This window comes from Nilaparvata lugens, chromosome 1, assembly GCF_014356525.2.
Source record: "Nilaparvata lugens isolate BPH chromosome 1, ASM1435652v1, whole genome shotgun sequence".
NCBI lineage: Eukaryota > Metazoa > Arthropoda > Insecta > Hemiptera > Delphacidae > Nilaparvata > Nilaparvata lugens.
Window position 1 is genome coordinate 68,591,972 of NC_052504.1, and position 22,808 is coordinate 68,614,779.

At 34.4% G+C, this 22,808-nt stretch overlaps 2 protein-coding genes and 1 long non-coding RNA gene across 3 annotated transcripts; all 3 read right to left on the minus strand.

Moving 5' to 3' along the window:
- Positions 1–702: 702 nt before the first annotated feature.
- On the minus strand, positions 703–15,946 carry LOC111053756 (protein phosphatase 1 regulatory subunit 7). Its single transcript, XM_039441178.1, has 9 exons — positions 15,701–15,946; positions 14,470–14,529; positions 12,517–12,584; positions 4,401–4,606; positions 3,277–3,439; positions 2,655–2,715; positions 2,134–2,186; positions 1,766–1,957; positions 703–876 (listed from the first exon to the last, which is right to left on the minus strand). Exons 1-9 carry the CDS (start codon positions 15,708–15,710, stop codon positions 703–705), a joined length of 987 nt encoding a protein of 328 aa, XP_039297112.1. The 5' UTR covers positions 15,711–15,946.
- Positions 15,947–17,620: 1,674 nt separating this feature from the next.
- LOC120354280 lies at positions 17,621–19,392 on the minus strand. The gene is made up of 2 exons (XR_005572931.1): positions 19,183–19,392; positions 17,621–17,914 (listed from the first exon to the last, which is right to left on the minus strand). It is a non-coding gene; the product is annotated as an uncharacterized LOC120354280 (long non-coding RNA).
- A 1,006-nt stretch (positions 19,393–20,398) lies between these two features.
- On the minus strand, positions 20,399–21,877 carry LOC120354283. The gene is made up of 2 exons (XM_039441191.1): positions 21,507–21,877; positions 20,399–21,284 (listed from the first exon to the last, which is right to left on the minus strand). Exons 1-2 carry the CDS (start codon positions 21,842–21,844, stop codon positions 20,990–20,992), a joined length of 633 nt encoding a protein of 210 aa, XP_039297125.1. The 5' UTR covers positions 21,845–21,877; the 3' UTR covers positions 20,399–20,989.
- Between the last annotated feature and the right edge of the window lie 931 nt (positions 21,878–22,808).

The following is a 22,808-nucleotide window of genomic DNA, read 5'->3' on the forward strand; positions in this document are numbered from 1 at the left end:
TCCCTTTTAAATATAACTCTCAACATTGAAATTACAATTTTTAAAAGTAATAAAGTATAATAATAATATGAAGTGGAAAAAGTGAGTCTGGATTCAACAATATTTATAAAATATACTGATCAATACAATGATATCAATATAGTTGTTAATTTATCAAACAATTAAAAATTGACTTAATTGCGTAACTTAGATAAACAATTGTATCAAATAAGTGGAAAAATTTATTGAAAAATTTTGGGAAATTAAAAATTTTTAGGTGATCACTGGATGAGTCTTATAATACAATTTTGGCTACTACTAGAACTTTTTATCTAAGCATGGTAATGATTGTTTGCATCCAAGTCGTCCATATGTCCCAACCAGGTCATATCGCTTGATTACCTGAAAAATGTCCCCTCGTTAGATTGAATAAGAATAGAAGCTTTCATTTCACATTTGAGTAGCTATTTGAAGTGATTAGTACAATATAAATATAAAGCAACAGAAATGTAGAATACATCTAGTGAGTAGGACCAATGAGTGTACACGATTTACCGTACAAACAAGAATCAGACAATTTTTTATTGAAAATTGAATAAAGTTGTAATTCTCTTTTATAACTCACTATAACTTTGAATTATACACGAAGAAAACCGTGTTTAATCAAACCGCTTGCCGAAAATCATCATTAATAGTGTATTTTGGGATATTTTTAGATGAGACTTACCGAGCCAGAGTAGCGTCAATTTGTGTGATCCATGGAATCGCCAATTTGATTTTTCGCCTGTAGTTGGCATCTTTATAGACAGGATTGTGCTCCAAATAGACAGTTGACAATTTCTTATTCTGAGCCAAGTTATCGATGCAACTCCAATCGGATACGTTGTTGTCATTCAGCTAGAAAGAATTCAAGACAAGGGTTTGGAGAGTGAACGTTTCAAAATTATATTTGTGATTTTCATAAGACACAAATTAGATAACAATCACAGAGAATTCAGATACACAAAATACTTTTATAAAATATATTTGTTTAATTACAATATTGGTTCGATATTTATTGAAGAATACTACGATATAAAGAGAATTCGCCAAGCTTGTAAAACTAACCAACTCAAGCTTCTTCTGCCTGTTGTTTGGCGAAGTGTTTATTCGTAAATAATAGTTGCCAGATGGTAAAGAAGCGTTTTAATCCGTTAATATAAAAAGCTTGGTCGTGATGTTAATATAAGAATAAATTGTGATGAATGAACTTTGGGGAAATTTGGTAGTATTGACAAAATTACTACTTCCAAAACTTATTAACTTACTGCTAATTTAAAATTAAGAGAAATTGATAACTTCCAATAGATTAAACACAATACAGTGAGCATTATTTAAATTTTCTCTCAATTCTGATATTGGTAGACTACCTCTACTATTTACAAAATATTTCCATGTTAGCGGAAAATATTCTCAGAGAATGTGGTCTTTTCGTTTATCATATAATATTCAATATGGATAAAATAAAAAGCAGCCTATCTATGAATACTAAAAGGTAGGTCGATTCATTTCAGGAAATATTTTGGCAATTGTGTAAACATGTTGAAAAGAGAATGGGATAAGAGTTGTTATTGTTTTCAGGTTTCAGTTATCTATCTCTTAAGGAGGAATCAAAATATATTGAAAAGGTTCAATCTGAAATTTCCTCATAACTTTAGTTGGAGAGTTAGGGTTATAAGAGAAATAGAAAAAATATTAAATTATCACCAAAGCCTGCTTATAAAATGACTAATAGAAAAGTTCATACCCAGAATTCCTCCAAATCTTCTAGATGGCTGACATTCTTAATGACTGTTATTTTATTTGAAGCCAGGTCCAAAGTTGATATCAGTTTGTTATTTTCAAGTCCTTCGATTTCAGTCAATCCGTTTTCTGAAATGTAGAGTTGTTCCAATTCTACAAGATTTTCAAGATTTTCGATTTTAGTGATTCGGTTGCCCTAAAGTGAATAAAACACTGTAATTAATTAATGAGCAACATTGTGCATATTTTCGTCAACTACGTCATGCTCCTCACTTCCTTTTATATGATAAATACTCATAGATAATTTTAATTTAAGTGTTATCAAGAAGATCGTTTCTTTTCTACTATTTGTTTTTATATTACATATTTTACATAACATCTCAATAAATCTAAATTACTTAACAAAAAATCTAAGAGTTTATTAAGTTTAAAAAAATCATAGCATTAAGTTCAAAATGTATGCCTTGTTGATTACACCCAAAAATTTGTTTCACCACACTATGCTTATAAATCCAAAAATGTTCAAAATGTATGCTTTGTTGATTACACCCAAAAATTTGTTTCACCACACTATGCTTATAAATCCTAAACTAGTATCTAATCCTCGTTGTAATGTTCATTTTCAGTTTATTCACAGTATAAGCCCTATTTATTAAATCCTTTGAGATGACCCCACAGACAAAATCGGGAGGTGTTGAATACTGGTAAAATACTGTTCAAGAAGGAACACTCATTGTTCTTAACAAAACGACATGCTTACATTATCGTACACAAAACAATACTGCAGATGACTTAAGTGTAAACTGACTTTTACATGTGTTTTTAGACATAATAGTGATGCTATTTTGAGGTAGCCACACACCGAGTATGGAAACTCCACTTTTTACAGATATGTTTATTTTGATGCAGAAACAGTGAGTCAAGGTTCTCTAGTCCGCTTAGATTTTCAATTGTCTGAAAATAATGGATTATTGATGAAAATAAAAATTGAGAGACATAAAAAATGCAAATTGTGGATCCGGAAAACTGTATTTTCTAGGATTGATATTTATAGAGGGCACGATATTCGTAATATATTCAACAAAGTAGTTAACAAATACGAATTCATTTTGAATACAGTAAAATTATTATTAAATTCTTATCATAAATAGAAACAATAAGAACGCTTTGATGATTAAATGAATATTGATTTGATCAATCCGACCACATAAAGGCTGCTTCAAGGCAGTTTCAGTAGTATGATCAAAAAGTCACGTTTTCAACGTCTTATCAACTACATACGTAGAGATAAGTTCATTGGAATAGAAATACTGTTGAGGAACATAAGTTCAAATATATGAATTTTCACAATTTTGATAAGATTCAATGCAGAAGCCAAGAACTGGAATCTGTGTAATAAATGAAATAAAACTGATTCTTAACTGTACTGTAAAATGAAATGCTTGACATGAGGTTTTGGGACAAACACGTTTAACATGAACTAATGAGGTTTTGAGTATGATATAATTTATTTACCCTTATTTTGTTGTCACCAAGTTCCAACATTTTTAGTTTTTTGAGGTGATCGACATTCTCAATTTTTGTTATTTTGTTAGAGACAAGAAACAACTTTTCAAGATTTTTGAGATTATCCAGTCCTCTTATTTCTTTTATCCGATTAAAAGACAGATCCAATATCCTGCAAATAGAAGTGAACGACAAATAATAATCTTGCTATAGCGAGGTCCACATTATAATGGCAGTGGAGAAAGATAAGAGAACAACGTTACCGATCCTCTGTCTTGTCAATGCCTTCTATAGACGGTAGCTGATACAGGTTTATTGATGAAAAATTAACTGTTAATTCTCGTTTAATAATCAATTATATTTTATTAAGCAAGAAATTATATTTTCAATAATTTCATGATGAATTTTCATAATTAAGATGAAATATTTTGTTAATTAATTATTAATTCTATATATTATATTGTTAGAAGACGATCTGGCAACACAGTAAAGCGAGAAAGAGATAGTGCTATCCGCTTTGTTGAATGATAGACAAGGATAGCAATACCATTGCAAATCAAACACTGCCATTATAACGTGGACCTCACTATAGATTATTTCGTGGGGGCTTTCACGTTTTCAATTGTTGTTCAACAATTGAATAAATTTTTTCCCACTGAATTTTATCATATGTATATGCTTTTCAATCTACAAATAAGAAGCATAAATACATACATTTAATAAATTCCTATTCATAAGAAAAATGTTATGAGCCCTCCTCACAAAAATAGGCCTACCGTACACGTCGTTTTAAATACCTAATATTATTATATAATTTCAACAATATCAAAATTTAATTCTACAACAAGCCTATTATCTAGCCTATTACTATTTATTAGTTGATTTAAGCTTTGATAGATAGTCATTGAAAGATCAATCAAAATATTTTTAGATGAGCATGTGCCTTATACGTTGGAAAATATTACTGTAGTGGGCTATAGAAATATCAAGGATAATCTTTTAAACCCCTCTAACTCTGATATGAGCATACATATATTATTATTATGAAGTTCAGATATTACAAAACCCCATGAAACTTTGTAAGGGTAACAGAATGATCAATAAAAAATTACGGTGTTAAATAAAAAACTTACTCGAGATTGACCAGCGTATCCAGGTTTTCAATTACTGTAATTTGATTGTCGTACAACTCAACTTCCTTCAACTGAACCATAGGATCCAAATAATCAATCTTTTTAATGAGATTCCACCTAAGGTACAATCGTTCCAACGATTTTGCCATATGAAGCGATGTGATGGAAGAAATGGCCGGGATTCTTTGATGATTCAAATCCAGTTCCTTGAAAAACGGAATTTCATTGTGAGTCAAAGTTATAACAAAACTAATATTATTGGAGAAAATTTATCTTGGAAATCTAATAATCCAAATGTCAAAAATGATTTACAAAGCTTAGAGCTCACAGAATGACATTCCGCTCTAAGGACCGAATTGTTAGTTGGTAAACTTTTTTTATGAAATAATAGGAAAAAATGTCTAGTTCAAACCAAAAAATTAGCTAGGTGGCAAAAATGTTTTTTTTTTCAAAGTGAGAGAGAAAGTTAACTAGTCTGATCTCTCTGGTATTAAAATAGCGGATAGTTGAGAATTGAGGAGTCGGAGTTGAGACACGGACGAGGCAGACGTTTCTGCAGTGCTCCGTTATCGGAAATATAGTATTCGCTTTTAATACTGTGTACTGTGGAAAGTATTGTTTGTTCGTGAAGTTTGTTCTATTCTTTTTGCTAATGAATGTTTCCGATTCTTCGAATATAAAGCGGCTTAGAGAATCTTCTTCTTCTTCTGGCATTACAGCTCGATGTGAGCTTTAGCCTCTCGCACTAGAGCCCTCCACACATCACGGTCACATGCCTTTCGTCTCCATGCCACAACTCCCATTCTCCGGAGATCATCCTCCACTTCATCACTCCATCGATTGCGTGGCCTCCCTTGTCTTCTTCTACCCTCCATCCTGGCCTTATACATTGCTTTTGGCATTCGTTGGTCCGCCATTCTCTCAACATGACCAGCCCAGCGCAATCTTTGCGATTTGATGAATCGTACCACATCCTCACCCTTTAGGATTCCATTTATTTCATCATTTGACCGTCTCCTCCAGACTCCATTGTCATTGATGCCTCCATATATGCGCCTAATAATCTTCCTTTCGAAAACTCTCAGTTTGGTGGTATCAACTGCAGTTAAATTCCAGGTTTCTGAACCGTATGTGATTATTGGTCTTACCAGTGTCTTGTAAATTTTGAGCTTGGTTGCTCTAGATAGTGAACGAGAGGTAATCAATTTAATATTCGAAAAGTAGGCACGATTTCCAGCTATCAATCTCTGTCTTATCTCGTCACTCACTTTATTGGCACTATTCACGTCAACACCCAGGTATGAGAAATGCTGTATGCTTTTAAAGGACCATTCTCCAGCTTCAAAGACATTTACTCTTCGAGCAGCATTATTTCTTGTTATTATCATATGCTTAGTTTTTTCTGCATTTACATCCAGGCCCATCTCCTTCCCTGCCATCAGGAGCTCCTCGAACATACCTTTCAGCTCCCTTTCGTTTCTGGCAATGAGTACAACATCGTCGGCATATGCACAGATTTGTCTAGATTTGTGAACAATGCAACCTGTGTTGGTCACACTTTCCAGTACCTTTTGAATGGCAATATTAAAGAGAGTTGCTGATAGAGCATCTCCCTGCCGCACTCCTCTTGACAGTCTGAACTTTGACCCGCATCTACCCTCCACAAGTACTCTGGCTCTAGCATCATCCAATGTCATTTGCACCAACCTCACAAGCTTCTTGGGTACTCGTTTTTGCTCCATGTAACTGTAGAGGCTATCTCTGTTCACACTATCAAATGCCTCACGGAAATCCACAAAGAGCATGTGTAGTTCGATAGAATGTTCATATGCTTTTTCCATCATCTGCCTTATAACAAAGAGTTGGTCCACGGTTCCTCTTTGCTTTCGGAAGCCACACTGATACTCCCCTACAATTTCCTCTGAGTAAATACTCAATTTCTGCAGTAGGAGATTTGAGAAAACCTTATATGCCATATTAAGTAGGGTTATTCCTCTGTAATTAGCACAATTCATTTTATCTCCTTTTTTATAAATTGGGCATATCACACCTACCTTCCAGCTTTCTGGCAGTTTTTCCTCATTCCATATTTTCACAATTATTGCATGAAGCTCTTTAGTTAATGCTCTTCCAGCATTCTTTAATAATTCACTGGTCACTCCATCTTCACCAGGGGCTCTGTGATTTTTCATTCCCTTAATTGCACTCTCAACATCTCCCAGTACTGGTGCCTGTATATCTGGCTCAGCATTTTGATACTGAAACCTTTCCATTATTATATCTTGATCATTTCTCTCTCTGTTGAGTAGTTCTTGGAAATGTTCTGTCCACCTTGCTGCCACTGCAACTTCCTCATCCAGCATTGCACCAGTCTTGTCTTTACATCCACTAAGGCGTGGGCGGTAACCTTTCCTAAACCATTCAGTCTCTTTGTAGAAATTTCTCATTTCATTTCGCTCACTGAATTGTTCGATCGATTCCAGCTTTCTCCTCCACATCTCCCTCTTTTTCCACTTACATATCCTGTTTGCCTCTCTCCTCAACCGATCATATATTTCCTGTTTCTGCCTAGTCGCTCTCTGCAGCAGTTGCTTCCTAGCCTGGTTCTTCGCCTCAACTGCATCCGAACATTCTTGATCAAACCATTCATTTCTTGTCCTCCTTTTCTCCCCAATGACCTGCTCCGCTGTCCTCACAATGATCTCTCTCACAGATCTCCATCTCTCCTCAACCTGCATCTCCTCATCATCTTCAACCTCAAGCTCCCACAATCCCTGCTCAATTGACCTTCTGTATCTGTCACCTACATCAGGGTCCTTGAGTTTTTCCAAGTCCCACCTCTTTCTTTCCTGAGGACGTCTACTTTGTGCATTTGACAGCCTTTCCCTTATAACCGCTTTAACGAGAACATGATCAGAATCACAGTTAGGGCCTCGGCAAGCTCTAACATCGATAACCGATGAAGCATGCCGTGCAGAAGCAATCACATGATCAATCTGATTCATCAAATTAGTTCCTGGCACTCTCCAAGTTCCCTTGTGTATTTTTTTATGATCAAAGGCCGTACTTTTGATAAGAAGATTGTGCGCTGCAGCCATTTCCGCCATTAATAATCCATTTTCGTTTGTTTCGTCGTGTAGTGAATTCTGACCAGCAATGCCCCTCACAAAGTCCTCTTTTCCCACCTTTGCATTAAAGTCTCCAAGGATGAGGGTCATGTCATAACGCGGTATTCCATCAATAGCCTTGTAAAGCTCACTATAGAAATCCTCTTTCACTACTACTTCTGCATCCTCAGTTGGAGCATATGCAGATATGAGTGTCATGTTTCTATAACGTCCCTTAATTCTCAATTTGCAGAGTCTATCATTTATTGGTTCAAACCCCAATACACTCCTGGAGCATTTTCTTGTGACAAGAAATCCAGTGCCACTCTGTCCACTTTTTTGTTCATTTCCACTATAGTAAATTCACCGCTTAGAGAATCACCGGGTGGAAAAAGTATAGTGAAGAAGTCCAATAGTGAAGCAATGGCAGGGAAGGTAGGGGAAATGTCTTTGGATCAATTAATGGCTTCGTTCAGTGAAATTCTGGATAATAAGTTATCTAACGTGGCAACGAAAGACGATATAAAAATACTTTCGGACAGAGTCAGTGCTTTAGAGGATGAGAATTCACGTCTTAGAGAAAAAATTATGAACTTAGAAAAATTAAGTGAAAAAAGTGAACAAAAACTAATCGATTTAGAAAGTCGCTCTCGCAGAAATAATCTAATTTTCAAGAATATACAGAGTGTACAGGGTGAAAACTGCGTAGCTAAAGTTAAAAAACTTTGTTCTGAGGTATTGGGAATACGTTATGAGATATTAGTGAATCGTGCTCATTTCCTGGGGAAAGACAATAAAACTGTAATTGCGCACCTCCCAAAAGATGAAGACATTAATAAAATTTTTGATAATGTGAAGAAATTAAAAAACACTAATATGGTCGTCCACCGAGACTACGCTCGTGAAGTGAGGTTCAAAAGAGGAAAACTTTTGGCATTGAAAAAAGAACTATCCAAGTTAGTCCCGGACGTTGATATACACCTTGGCTTTGACTTCTTAAAAATTCAGGGAATTCACTTCTATTGGTCATCGGATATGAGGTTGATGGCCGGTAAGGAGGACGGCATGGAGAAGCTGAAAGCAATGCTACATGTTGATTTGAGCAGTTATCTATCGAGTCGTATGGAGGAAGCTGTCAACTAGGGAATTCCCACTACTCGACAGATTATTTACGAAGTGAACGAACAGTCATCGACCGTGAGAGAGAGAGAGAGATGATCGCCTAAAGTTACTCTACTATAATGTGTGTGGCCTAAAAGGGAAGGTGAGAAATTTTGGTTTTAGAGATTTTTTAAGAAACTATGATATTATTTTCATTTCTGAAACTCATATTATAGAGGAGGATGCAGAGTGTATAGGTGATTATCTAAATGATTTTAAACTGATCTGGTGTTTTGCGCAAAAAAGCTCTCAGTATGGTCGTGCTAGTGGGGGTATGTTACTAGGTATTAATAAAACCTCAGATTTCAGAGATAAGTTGAATTTTAAAAATATTGATAATATGAAAGCAATTGTTATAAAATTAGATAATTCTGTTTTCCTAAATGTATTGCCTGTATATATCAACTGTAATAACTGGGAAAGAGATTTTCAAGAGAAGAACAATGTATTGCTGCAAAACTCAGATGAGGGATTTCTTCAGATGAGTGATAGGAGATAAAAACGTTCGAATCGGTAAAGAACAGAAGATGTCTAGTTATGTAGGTCGGACTGTGTATAGTGGGTTAAGTAGTTGAAGAAATTCAAAAGATACTATAGTTAACAGTAGGGGGCGTAGATACTTAGATATGTGTACAGAATTGGGATTTATTATATTAAATGGAGGGATGGAGGGCGATCTAGAAGGAGAAATGACGTTTGTTGGAGCAATGGGCAATTCTGTAAATGATATTGCAGCTATTAATTTAGATTATTTAAATAATGTAGCTAATTTTAAAGTAGTTCCTCAGGCTTTTTCTGACCATTTGCCTATCGAAGTTTTATTGAATGTAGGTAAGAAAACAGTTGATAAGTATCAATGTTTACCGTTACTGCCGAAATTGGCTTGGAATAAAGTTATCGGAGAAAAATATAAAGATAAGATAGCTAGTAGAGTTAATAATGTGATGATGTCGATCAGGCAAGCCAAACTCTCACAGAAAGTATTCGAGAAGTGGGTCTTGCTCTAGGAAACGGTCAAAGTTCAATCAGTTTTGAACGAAAGCAAGCTTGGTTTGATAATGAGTGTTGGAAAGCCAGAAGCAAGGTTTTATCTCTTTTGAATTTGTATCGCCGTATCAATAATGATTGCACTAGAAAATTGTACTTATATGAGAGAAATAAATTAAAAAAATATGTTACGAGAAACGTAAAAGCTATGAGAAGACTCTAATAAATTCAATTTCTGCCGCACAAAACTCTAAGGACTTTTGGCAAGCTCTGAATAAATTTAAATTAAGGAACAATATTGTAAATAACGCCATAACTCCTCAAGACTGGGTAAACTATTTCCAACACCTCTTGAATCCCGAAATGTTAGCTTTACCTCATTTCTATGCTGAACCTTACATAGTTGACAACAGATTAGATAGAGATTTTAGTAGGGAAGAGCTGAGTAGATTTTTAAAATTAGTAAAAAATAATAAAGCGCCTGATGAAGATCAGATCCCATTCGAGTATTATAAAAATGCACCTGATAACTTTCTAAACAAATTGCTGAATGTCTACAATTCTATATTTACATCAGGTAGAGTCCCACATAGCTTTAAGTCGTCAATAATTTTTCCCCTTTTCAAGAAGGGTGAGTGCGATGTAGTAGCTAATTTCAGAGGCATTAGTTTTTTATCAACATTTTTCAAAATATTTGCAGGGTTAATTCTTAATAGACTCAACTGCTGGGTGGAGGAAGATAAAATCTTGAGCGAGTTTCAGGCTGGCTTTCGTAAGGGGTACTCGACCATTGATGATATATTCGCCCTAACATCCATCATTAGTCTGCGGCTGGCTTAAAAAAGGGGTAAACTATATTGCTTTTTTGTGGATTACTCTGCCGCGTTCGACTCAATTGATAGGAATGCACTATTTTATAAGCTTAGTCTCTTAGGCTTCTCAACAAGGACATTGAATATTTTGAGGGCATTGAATGAAGGCACAACTTCTAGTGTATGGTGTACTGCCAATGGGGGTCTCTCCCAACGTTTTGAAACGAAGTCAGGCTTGAGGCAAGGTTGTTTGTTGAGCCCGTTGCTTTTTTCCCTATTTATGAATGACTTACATGATGAATTAGGGGGAGGATTAATAATAGGTGGTGAGAGGATTAGGGTTTTATTGTATGCCGATGACATAGCTTTGATTTCGGACTCGCCAGTGGGACTCCGGTACATGATAAACAATTTAGAGCGTTACTGTGAAAGGTGGAATTTAAGAGTTAATTTAGATAAGTCAAAAGTAATGGTTTTTAGGAACGGGGGAAAAATGGCTAGGAGCGAGAAATGGACATATAAAAATGAGCAGATAGAGTGTGTCAACAGGTATATCTGGGGGTAGTTCTAATTCCAACCTTGAATTTTGAAGCTCAAGTGAGTGATAAATTAGACAAGGCAAAGTTAGCATTGAATGTGGCATGGAAAGGTATTTTAAATAGTAGTAGTGTAGATTTTTCAGCCAAATGTAAGTTGTTCAAAGCTTGTGCAAGGGCGATCTTGTGTTACGGAGCACAGGTGTGGGGTTTTAGACAATATGATAGTGTAGAAAAGTTGCAGCGCCTTTTCATCAAGAAGATTTTTGCACTTCCAATAAATACACCGAATTATATGTTGTTTATTGAAACTCAACTAACACCTCTATTCGAATATTGTCTTAGACTCCATTACAATTATATTCTAAGAGTTATGAAAATGAAAGATGAAAGGCTCCCTAAATTCCTGGCTCAACAAGTTATTCAAAAGAAATGTTTCTGGTTCAAAGAGTGGAAGAAATTAAGTAATCAAATTGGTATAAATTATGAGTACGAAGTTAATTGGGATGACTCATTTAAAAGAATAATCACAGGTTTGAACAAGATGCATAGGGAATTGTTTTTGCGGGATGCTCAAGATGGGCGTTTCCACACATGGTACAAAACTCTCAATTTGGAACTGGGTGACAAAAATTATATAAAAAATTATAATTATGAAATGTGGGTCATGAGGTGGATACTTAAAGCAAGGGGTGAACTGATCCATTTAAACTACAAGCCATGGGTTGCTGATGGGAATTATGTTTGCTCCATGTGTAATCTGAAAGAAATTGAGGATATTTATCATTTCATAGCTCGATGTCCTTGTTTAAGAGAATGGAGAAGAAAATGGTTTGGAATTGGGGAGCTATCAAGGGATGATTTCGTTTCTTTTATGAATGGAAGAGATTGGGTAGGGTTGGCCTCCTACTGTAGAGATGCCTGGCGATATAGGCGATTACTTACACAGGAGTTTAACTGGTAACTTAGTATAATAAATTGAAACTTATTTATTGAATCTGAGTTGGGTAGAAGTATCGTGTTATAATATAATACAATATAGGTTATTCGAATATTCTCAGGAGGACATCATAGGAAGACGAAATGAAAGGGAATATTAATTCTATGTTATGATTTCCCAACTGCTGACAGTTATTATCATAATATAAAAAGTATAGCTTTCTTTTTATAAAATTAATGGATTTTGTTTAGAATGTAGGTTACTATTAAAACTAATTTATGGAATATTCGCTTTATTGAATTCAACATTATTGATTTATTTTGTTTCTAAGGTTGTTTTTTCTGTTTTTGTTTCACTATTTAAAAGAACATTCTGCATAGCTTTGATTTATGTAATAATAGTATTATTGGGTTTTACCGACTTTCCGGCTGACGATTGTTTAATCAAGCCGTATAAATGTGTGTTTTCTCATTCATTGTATGTTGCAAATTTGAAGATTAAAGCATTATTTCTATTCTATTCTATATTCTAGTTGAGAATTGATTGTTGGAAGCAGAAAATTACTTTTCTTACCGTCATGTTTTCATCTATATTTATCAACTCAATGTTGGGATTCTCTTCACTTGATGGCTCAGCATTACCTGAAATAATAAGATAGAAGTAGTTTTTGAATTGAATAAATATTAACATTGTTTTTAAATTGAATACATATTTATTAATTAAGAGACACTCAAGAACAGTTTTGAGAGCCATGGGCATGACCTATAATTTGTATCCATTCGTTTCACCAAGATTGCATTGAAACCAAATAATATAGGACCCATTCATGAAAGTCTTTTCTGAAAAGGTTCTCTGTCATTTAATCACGGTTAAAATTTAACTGGCAACCGATCAAATATATGATATAGACATCAATTAATAAGAAATGATCTGATTGTCTACTGAATTTGGCAATTTTATCATCTTTAGTTTATAGATATATAGCAAAGTTATTTTTTAGTCCTGTTATCCTATTGTAACCAAAAACTTATGTCACTATGGTGACAGAATTTCACTTGAGACTACAATAAAAAACTTCTATGATAAAAACTTCTACAATAATATGCAGTCTGCTATCAGCCTCGGCATTCAGACACTTGGCGCTGGCGCCTTAAGTGGAACGTGTTGAATGTAAGTGTAAGGGGTCATGTGAAGGCCAACTAATATTAGTATTATAAACGGATTTCACTCAACATTTTTCAATCGGCGTTAGGAGTGTGCTAGATCCATATTGGATTGCTCGTTGAATGAATCATGACAACCGCATGAAAATTTTATAGCACTATCACCAACCCTGAAAGAAAGTACTGTACCCTGAAAATTTTAGTTTTTTCCTGCCATGTGCAGTCATAAAAAATAATATAAGCTAATTCTGAAACAATCCTCGTAGATAACAACTATACATTTTAATTACAAATGAATTTCCATTCTTATAGATAAAATTAAAAACTGGGTAACATGACTAAAAAATTAACAAGTATCAGTACCGTTCACTGCTTCTCTTACGTAGCGAAGTTCAGATTTTCCAAGAGAGAGACCAGTTGCATACTTACAACACTAGGAGGCGAAATGAGGGTATGATCATTGGTTGCGTCTGTATGTGCAAGTGCATGTCAAATCCTGCATGAGCCGAGAAACAACATCTTGAAAGAGCCATTGAAACACGTTGTGACTAGTCTGTAGCTGCTCACACTGAACGCAGTCAGCAAGTGTGAGTGTTTCTATTGTTCTTTCCAGATTTTTTTCATCTGCGCTTGGTCATGCATGACTACGCATAAACTTGCACATATACGCATCCAATGTGATCACTCCCACCTATATCCTGTCCTATCCCAGGCTAACTAAATAGTATGCATGATTGCTACCCCATGAGAATTTTGAAAATAGTATATTTTATAGTATATATAGGGATAGTGATTGGGAGATTCCGTAGGCTCCTGCGTGAGAAACTGCTCAATTTTCCCCTTTACTTACTAAGAAAGAAAGACATAGATGACCTCGTGGAGCCAGTTTGAGACTGCTCCATAGGCCTACCGGATGCCCTGAGACTGAGAGTGATGAGCTGCAGAACTACAAAAAACAAACCAACTCAGTTAATGTTTTGAATGTTCTATTTATTCCACCGGCGATCGCCTGTCATGGAAAGTCTACTCAATTAAAAAAAAATTCAACACCCTGATGCCAAAATTTCTGATGCCACGCTCATAGAAGATAGACCGATTCTCAACTCTGTGAATAGCTTTATTGTATAATAGGAATAAATATAATTGCCAGGTTTAAAAAACGATAAGTTGTGTGTTTTTCACATCAAAGAGATGTTTTCAATTTTCATGAAATTTTACTTTTCTTAATTAAATATTGAAATCTGATGTTATTTGGTATAGACCTATTTAACTTAGTAGGCCTATCCAATCAATTTAAAGCAAAAGACAAACTTTCTATTTCGATATCATCCAAGGTAGCAATTAAAGTTCTAAAAACATTTACCTTCCGCAATCTCTGTAGATGTATTGTCTGCATTATTTTCCGGTGAACATTCCTTAGGACCTGGGAAGCAGAGGAATTACGGGTTTAATTATTGTTGAAGTGTTTAATTATTGTTCTTCACCTGCACTTTAAACTGAAGTTTAAGATACGTACAATTCGATAATCTAATTGCCCCTATTTATATAGTATTTATACTTTTCATCCTAATAATATGATTAATTTACAAAAAATATTTTTATTCTTATCTATTTCTAGTATGAGTTTTTAAGAGCTATTATTAAAAAATACTAGGCTGTAGTCTCGTTAAAAATAGTTCAAAAACGAAATATTTTTATAAATGTAAGTTGATAAGATTTTCCTTTGATGGAAAAATTTTACTTTTATTGTAGAGAGCATGTTGAATTTTTAAATAATGTTACTTATATTTTAGAGTACTCTGAGTTTTTTAAAAATTAGTTTCTTATTATAGAAGTAGATGATTATTTATTTAAGTTCACCTAAATTCTATTCAAAGTTCTTGAGAAATTTTCAATTAGGCTACTTATAGTTATTTGAATAGATCGTCTAAATAAAATTTAAGCAACTTAATAATGGGCTTGTATTGTCAGCTACCTATTGTCGATATGAGTTTTTATATTAAAAAAATATATTATTGGTAAACTGGTTGTGGTATGAGTATGCAATGTTGCAAAGTGAATTAGGCATTTGAATACTAAATTATTAGGCATATACAAGAAAAAATTGATTAATACATCAAGTATGAACAGCTTAAATTAATGACATCGGAATCGGAACGATGATTCAACTTGACTCTTCCACTTTGTATTAAAGTTTTGAGTAAGGTTCCTTATTGATAAGCTACCTTATTAGAGTTAGCAATATACTAATGCATCAATTTAACGCATTTATTCAAAGATTCTGAAAATGACAAAAAATAAATCAATAAAACCGTATAATGCAAATTGGTAGCCTAAATACAGATTATTACCTGGCTCAAATAAAGTATTGCCGTTTTTATAGTTTGAGTTATAATGGTTGTTACAATACTGTACCTAATATGTAACAAAAATGGTTTGTTGCAGAAATGCAATCAACTTATTGAATAAAGTAGGTCTAGATGATTAATAAATAATAAATCACATTTTCAACTGTAGGCTAATGATGAACCGTAACTTAGCCTACTTACGGTAAATTTTTGATACAGTAAAATATTATTACAATAATTACTTACAATCTGCCATTTTAGCAATTTTCCGGTTGATAGAAAAATGAAGATTCAATAGAACACAAATTTTAATTGATGAAAATGACTAAATAAGAAGAAGTGTTAGACTAGTCAGAAATGGCTAGTCGATTGATGTAATTTTATAATATTGTTTCCCATTCAAAACTCCCAACCAAGAATCAAGATGTAAACAAAGTCATCGAGCTCAAAGTTACAACTGGAGGAAAAGGTGTTTGACAAATTAGAAACAGTGCCATAAAAGCAACCAATCCTTAATCTTCTGCCAACCTAACCTACTAAAGTGAGGTACACGTTATAACGGGCGTGATTCGCCCAGCAATACCTTGTCACAGTATATGTACAGTATGGATACTTTTGAGTCAGTGACTCGAGTGACCCAGAGCCGAACAAAATGGCGGCTGACCCGGGGCAGACTAGTGATCCCATGGAACGACAACCAGACATCGACCGGTCGATGCTGTTTGGCGCGTACTTTTGAATATTCGGATGGCGCGAATATTTAAATAAAACACACACACACACACACACTGGTGTGACACTAAAAGTAAGTTGTTTTGCAAAACAAACATGGCTCATGCTGTAATAAATGAGTTTATTCTAGGAGAATTGGACAAAGAACAGAATAACAATAATAATAATCATTATGATGCACCAAACATTGTAGGGCCAGTTGCTGTGGAGGAATTGGGAAATCCTTTAAGGGTTTTCAATGAATTATTCCAACAGGAATGTTTAATACGAGACCTCACAACTTGGGTTATTATGAAATTATAATATGAGTGAGTTTAAAAGCCATTTTAGAATGTCTTAGCAAACCATGCAGATAAAAGATTCCATACTATTATCATCAGAATCTTTCCACTGAAATTTTGTAAACATGGTTAATGTAGCATTATTCTATTCAGGTCACCTACTGAGAACATACCAAGTGGGTCGCGGTGTAGATTTTGGATTCTTGTTTAATAATCATTATATATTATAGGACTATATTTTTTGGCGTCATCAAAGAGAGCACTGCACTAGTCTTCATTGAATGAAAATAATACCATTTTCCCTAAAAATATATTTTGGCTGCTTTTAAATTGTATAAAAATGAAAGAAAAACTGATTTACTTTCGACATTTTAAAAGAACCAAAATGAGTTTAGAAATAGAGCCAACATTACATTTTCTAAACCAAATTTTTATAAAAACATTTTGAGAGACTAGTTTCTGTTGTTGCACCATTTCTCTCAAGTTGTTACTCATCTCAAGTAACTGGTTTGTTATTTTATTCGAAATTGACTATATCATTTTTTATAATGAAATCAGTGCTGTAGACTATTTCAAATTATTATCATTTATTTCCAATGACCAGGCATTCCTGGATAAATCGTTCCCGTCTTCAGTAATAGGATGGTCATAGTTGACTAGACCCAACTATAGACCCGCCACAACGTAGTCCCACGCTAATCCATGAAAAGCAACCCACGCCGAGGGATGTTTTGTAAACCATTGCTAAGCTTCTCCAAACATCTGTGTAATACATGCAATGAATAATCCACTTGTCAGCTGATTGATTATGAATAATTCTATAGCAATGGTTTACAAAACATTCCACGGCGTGGGTTGCTTTTCGTGGATTAGCGTGGGTCTACTTTGCGGCGGGCCATATGAGCGTATAATAGAGGTACTGTAAGATATAGGCCATACGAAAAACCAAACATGGTGTATTTCAAATCAAAAATTGGTGGATTGTTTGTTTTTTATCAAATTCCAATTTTACAAAGATTAACATCAACATTTTTAGATGCTCTTAGAAGTTATAGGAAGGAGAATTAATCAGCCTACAAATAAAAATACCTCTTGAGGAGAAAATACTTTTTACAGTTTGGATGTTGAGCAAACCAGAGACATTCTTAGCTGCTGATGACAGATATAATTTTTCTCAAAGTACTGCTCATAGAACATTCTATGAGATAGTGGATGTCATTGCAGCTTCAGTAGATGAACATGGTCGACACTCTTGCAGCAACAAAAGTCATCTGATGTAATTAATAATAATAGCCTTTACCAACTTCATAACTTGTGCTTGCTACATAAGAACTTCCTTTAATACAAGATTATCACCGGGTTGCACAACGGTCTGTTAACTTTTAATCCCAAATAAATTTCACTTTTGTTGCATTAGTAGTCCACACATGACCCTCTGTGGTGACTTCTGTAACATAAAGAAAACAATGATATTAAAACATCATTAAGTAGTGAACATGATTGACTTCCATAAGGTAGGTCTACTAAGCATTATGTTATAATTACAAGTAGTGCAGTCTATAAACAGTGGTGCTTGCAAAATACATTGTAGTTCTTAATTTTCAATATGTTATAAATCACTCTCAAACAGGCTGTATCAGTGCCACTTTTTTGAAGTTGTCTTTTGAAGGAAACTTCAAGCTTGGCTACAAAATCTTACAGAAGCTTGATTAAATTACACCGGAAGAGTAGCTCAAATTATGTTATAATCACATATAACATAGAAGAAACGCGTCTATAGTGAGGTCACGTTATATTGGCAGTAGAGTGATATAGAAGAACAACCTTGCCGATTATCTGCCTTTTATAGCTGATACCAGTATATCTTATGTAATTGTTCATTCTTCTTTAGAACAATCAATTTATTGTACTCATCAAGTGAATTTACTTTTCAATAAATAATACACTTGCATAATTAGATTGAAAATTTTGTTAATAATTAACAATTATTGATCATATTTCAACATTGTAAAAAATCTGGCAAAAGGATAGCAGCACCAATGTTAATCAAATACTGACTATCCTAGGAAAAATTAAAGGTTACAAATTTTCATAAACATTTTATTCGTCTCACAGTTTTAGAGATTTCTCTATACTGTAAGTCTTCTATGTTTCTCTGTATCTTCTTTAGTATTGACGAAAATACAGATTCTTTCAATTGTGGAGTAGCTTGGATTAAGTTTTCAAAATGCAATGGGTTTAAAGCTGCATATTATACACCAAAGTTTTCACAGATTCTTCTATAAAAAAGTTGTTGATTATCTTTAAAAATTTGCTGTTGTCAAACAATGTAGAGCAACAAGAGCTGTCAAAATTTTCGCTAAGAAAGCATAGTCTGCATGGACTTGTAATGAAGGAAAATTTTGTTGGCAACTTTCTCAGTGTTTACAATGTATGGAAAACAAAAATCATGTTAGATAGAGGGATTTTTACAAGTTGAGGAAGCAATTTTGCTGTAATTTTAACATATTGCCATAATTTGTTTTAAAAACTTTGAATGACAACTCTAATGTAAAAGCTCCAAGTTTTTAGCTTGGCGTAAATTATCACAGTATCTACAAAAAATAGCAGCAGAATATGGTAAAATTATTTATACCAATGTGACTACTATCACTAATCGTTATTACGGTATGTGATAGAAATTAATTATAAGAGGATTGCATGAAAGCGCCTTACCTGCTGCTAAACCAGCCATCTCGATGTGGCCTTAGTTTTGTTTCAGATAGGACTGGAAGAAGTCCAAGCTGCCTGTAAAACAAAAATCATAAAGTTTCAGTACTTGAGCTATTAAATTTAAATTAAAATCAATCTTTATGAAATGCAGAGGACCTGCATAGCAAATAAAATTATTCTTATAGAAAGCAAGAAATAATTTTTATAATCTTTATAATGCATAGGCCTATTCCATAGAATATCAAACTTTTTAATGAATGAAAATGAGTGAAGTTTATTAGGTTTAAGTTTATGTTTAGCCGATTAAGTATTCTGAAATTTGATAATGAAATTCTATTTATATTTTAATAAATTATGCCATAAACAAAATACGAATAGGTATTGAGGTTAAACAGCTATAAAAATCTAAGAAGAAACAGAAGTAGCCAAAATCAAAAGTAAATATTTCAATGCTATTTAAATGGATCAATAACTTTCATGACCACACAGAATAATATTAACAAAATATTATATTATTTATTTTATTATTCACAATTTCCTTGATGAACACTAAAAAGCCTACTGTAACAGTTTTGGATACCGTAGATCACGTCATGAGCACAAATATATTTTAATATAATAGTTATACTAAACTAATAATATTGTCAAAAATGCAATTAATAAACTTACCAGCCAATAATGTGTAAATTTCCTTCTTCCCAATTATTTTATAAAATATGCCTTCAAAAACAAACTCATGTTTGTATTCGTAATAATCCTCCATATTTGCATTTAGTTGTGTTGTTTACTTGACTGCAGACCAGAGCAGACGACGCGAAACTTTCAACCAATAGGAGCGCTCCGATTCCGGGTGACTCGAGCTAGAACTTCGTAGCCCGTACTATTTGGTCGGGTCACGATTCCTGACCCGGGCTAGAAAAATCAAAGATGGCGACCGGGTGATGAACTGTCAAAAGCTCCCATGAAACGCGGGTCACCTAGCTCGAGTCACTCGAGTCATTGGAGCAGTGTATCCCTGAAGACGCTCAATGTTACTAGAGCAGGCATGAGGGCGTACACAATACACATGTCTTCAGTCAACCAAGCGGTTTCGATCAGAGCAGTAATATATGGTTAGTGATTAAGTACATAGATTAAGATATTAAGATTGAGTACCTACATAGATGTTGTACTAAACTAAGGTTTATGCCATAAAATAAGGTTTGTCTCCTAAATTTTTTATAAGTTGAGGTCGATACTTGATTTATCAAAGTTGAGAATGCTCTATTTTGCAATTGTACAATCTCTATTTAAATTATGGCTTGGCGGTTTGGGGAGGTACTTATGACACTCTTTTGTTACCACTATTCATTATACAGAAAATGATCATAAAAACCATATTAAATAAGCCCATATTGTTCCCTTCAATAATTGCATTTAGTGAATTGAGAGTCATGTCAATCCATCAACTCTATGTGCTTAGCATATTTAAATATTTTAATAAACATAGATGTTCATTTTCAAGAATCAATGTAACTCATAGAACAAGATACAATCTACATAGATATGTTACTTATGATTCAAATTTAATGGTTATTTGTAAGCAGCTGGTATACATCGCTCTAAAGATTGTAAACTGCATCCTGAATGAGCTCATCAGTGTACCTATTAAGTTTGTACCAATAAATATAAAAAACTGCAATAATAATAATAAACTTTCTGTCCATAAAGTGACCATGCAGGGCATGCTCACAAGAGACAAGTCAGGAGAAAACATAAAAGCCAAAAAAGGCAAAAATAACCAGCAGCGGACATCACAGCGCCAAAAAAGTCAAAAATATCCACTCACCAGTGCACTGTCACATTCAAAGAATTCGTTAAGTGAGTAGAAATGATTCTCCTGCAGGAAGTGCTTCAACCTTCGCTTTAGGGCAGCCACAGGTAGACTCCTCACTGAAATGGGCAGCTTATTTATCATCTTTCCCGGCAGGTAGACCAAACTGGATTGTGTCCTCCCCAACCTGCAGTATGGGAGATCCAGCCTTAATCTGTTACGAGTGCCGTACTCATGGGAGTCTCCCCTGACAGGCTGGACCTCCAGGTCACCAAATGCATTCACAGCAGATCTGAAAATATACAGGCCATAAACAGTTAGAAGACCCTCTTGTATAAACAGTGGGCGGCAATGGGCAAGGTGTTCAGCATTGCATAAGATTCTAAGTGCCCTCTTCTGCAAAAGCAGGACCCTCCTCACATGGGTGGAACTGCTCCAAAGTGTGATACCATAAGCCATCACACTCTGGAAGAAAGCAAAATAGCACATGCGTAGATAGGCTGCAGGAACGCACCTCTTCAGACCCTTCAGTAGGAACAGGATCCTGCTCAGCCTGCAACAGACACCTTGAATATGCTCCTCCCAGGAAAGTCTCCTATCCAACATAAAACCCAGGAGCTTTACTGGAGGACAATCATGCTGCTTACCATTCTTGAGGCTGAAAACAATCGTCTGTGTCTTTTCTGCATTTAGGAGAAACCTGTTTGCAGAGAACCAGTCAGCCGCCATCTCCATGGACGCCCGCATTAGTGTGCTCACATCATCCAGACTCCTGCCAACATCCAGGAGGGAGGTGTCATCCGCATAACACACCACCATTCTGTCCCTAGAAAGAGCTATGTCATTGATCATGAGCAAGAAAAGCAGAGGACCCAGAATTGAGCCCTGCGGCACCTGTGTATACTTCACAACTATTACTTCTATCTTAATAATTTATGAGTTCAAAATTTTTTCAGCTTTTAAAACTATTCATCATTGTCAGGATTAATTCACAATTAATAGCATTTATTTTAAATATACTTACCATTGTTTGAATAGAAAGATTCCATTTTAAATTATTAGCTTAAGATTTAGAAACAGCTAAGTCTCTACTCCTACTGGCAAACAAGTGTTTTACTTATGCCAGTAGTTTACCTCCAGCTGTATTTAACAGATAGATGATATAGATATTTTGAATAATAATTATTGTTTTTTCTGATTGTCACATCTTTGTACTTTTTTGTGTTTTGGTGAAATAAATTGAATTGAATTGAATGTTGTACCCAGTAATTATTTATCATAACCGAGCGCAAACTGCTCATGAATCGCGGTCATGTGTATGAGACTGGCAAACCCAGTGATTTGCCAATCGAGTGACAACCGAGCGTAAATCGCTGTCATGTGAACAAGCTCATAGCATGAGTCGCCGGAGTTCCGCCTGCCATGAAAACTGCCACTCACCAAAAAAATGGTCAGTTTTTATGGACTATTCCTATTTTATCATTTTTTGGCAGTTTTGAGCTAGTATTCCTCTTAGTTTGTAGTGATATTAAAAAGGCTGAAAAGTAAATAGTCCTATTGAAAGAATTCATTATAGAAGTTATCATTAGTTTTAGTTATATTCTTAAATTGTGGAGTTCCATCATATTCAGGGAATCAAATTTAAATTATTTAAATTTAACATAATATCATTTAATGATATATCATTTTTCTTAAATCTCCTTCTAGTATCTAACTGTATGGGAAACAAAACTAAGATATTCATCAGCTCAGATATAATATGATCAGAGAAGGTAGTCAATTTGCGTTATCCCTTTTATAGGGGAACAGAAGTTGG

Excerpts from the sequence above, each read along its gene's own strand:
- LOC120354283 (XM_039441191.1), bottom strand. The coding sequence starts at position 21,844 with ATGATCAATGACATAGCTCTTTCTAGGGACAGAATGGTGGTGTGTTAT. Across the intron at positions 21,285-21,506 it reads CTACTGAAGGGTCTGAAGAG|ATCTGCTGTGAATGCATTTG; the intron begins GTGCGTTCCTGC and ends GTATATTTTCAG.
- LOC111053756 (XM_039441178.1), bottom strand. Across the intron at positions 1,958-2,133 it reads TAGATTTATTGAGATGTTAT|GGCAACCGAATCACTAAAAT; the intron begins GTAAAATATGTA and ends TATTCACTTTAG. Across the intron at positions 877-1,765 it reads AAGATTTGGAGGAATTCTGG|CTGAATGACAACAACGTATC; the intron begins GTATGAACTTTT and ends AATTCTTTCTAG.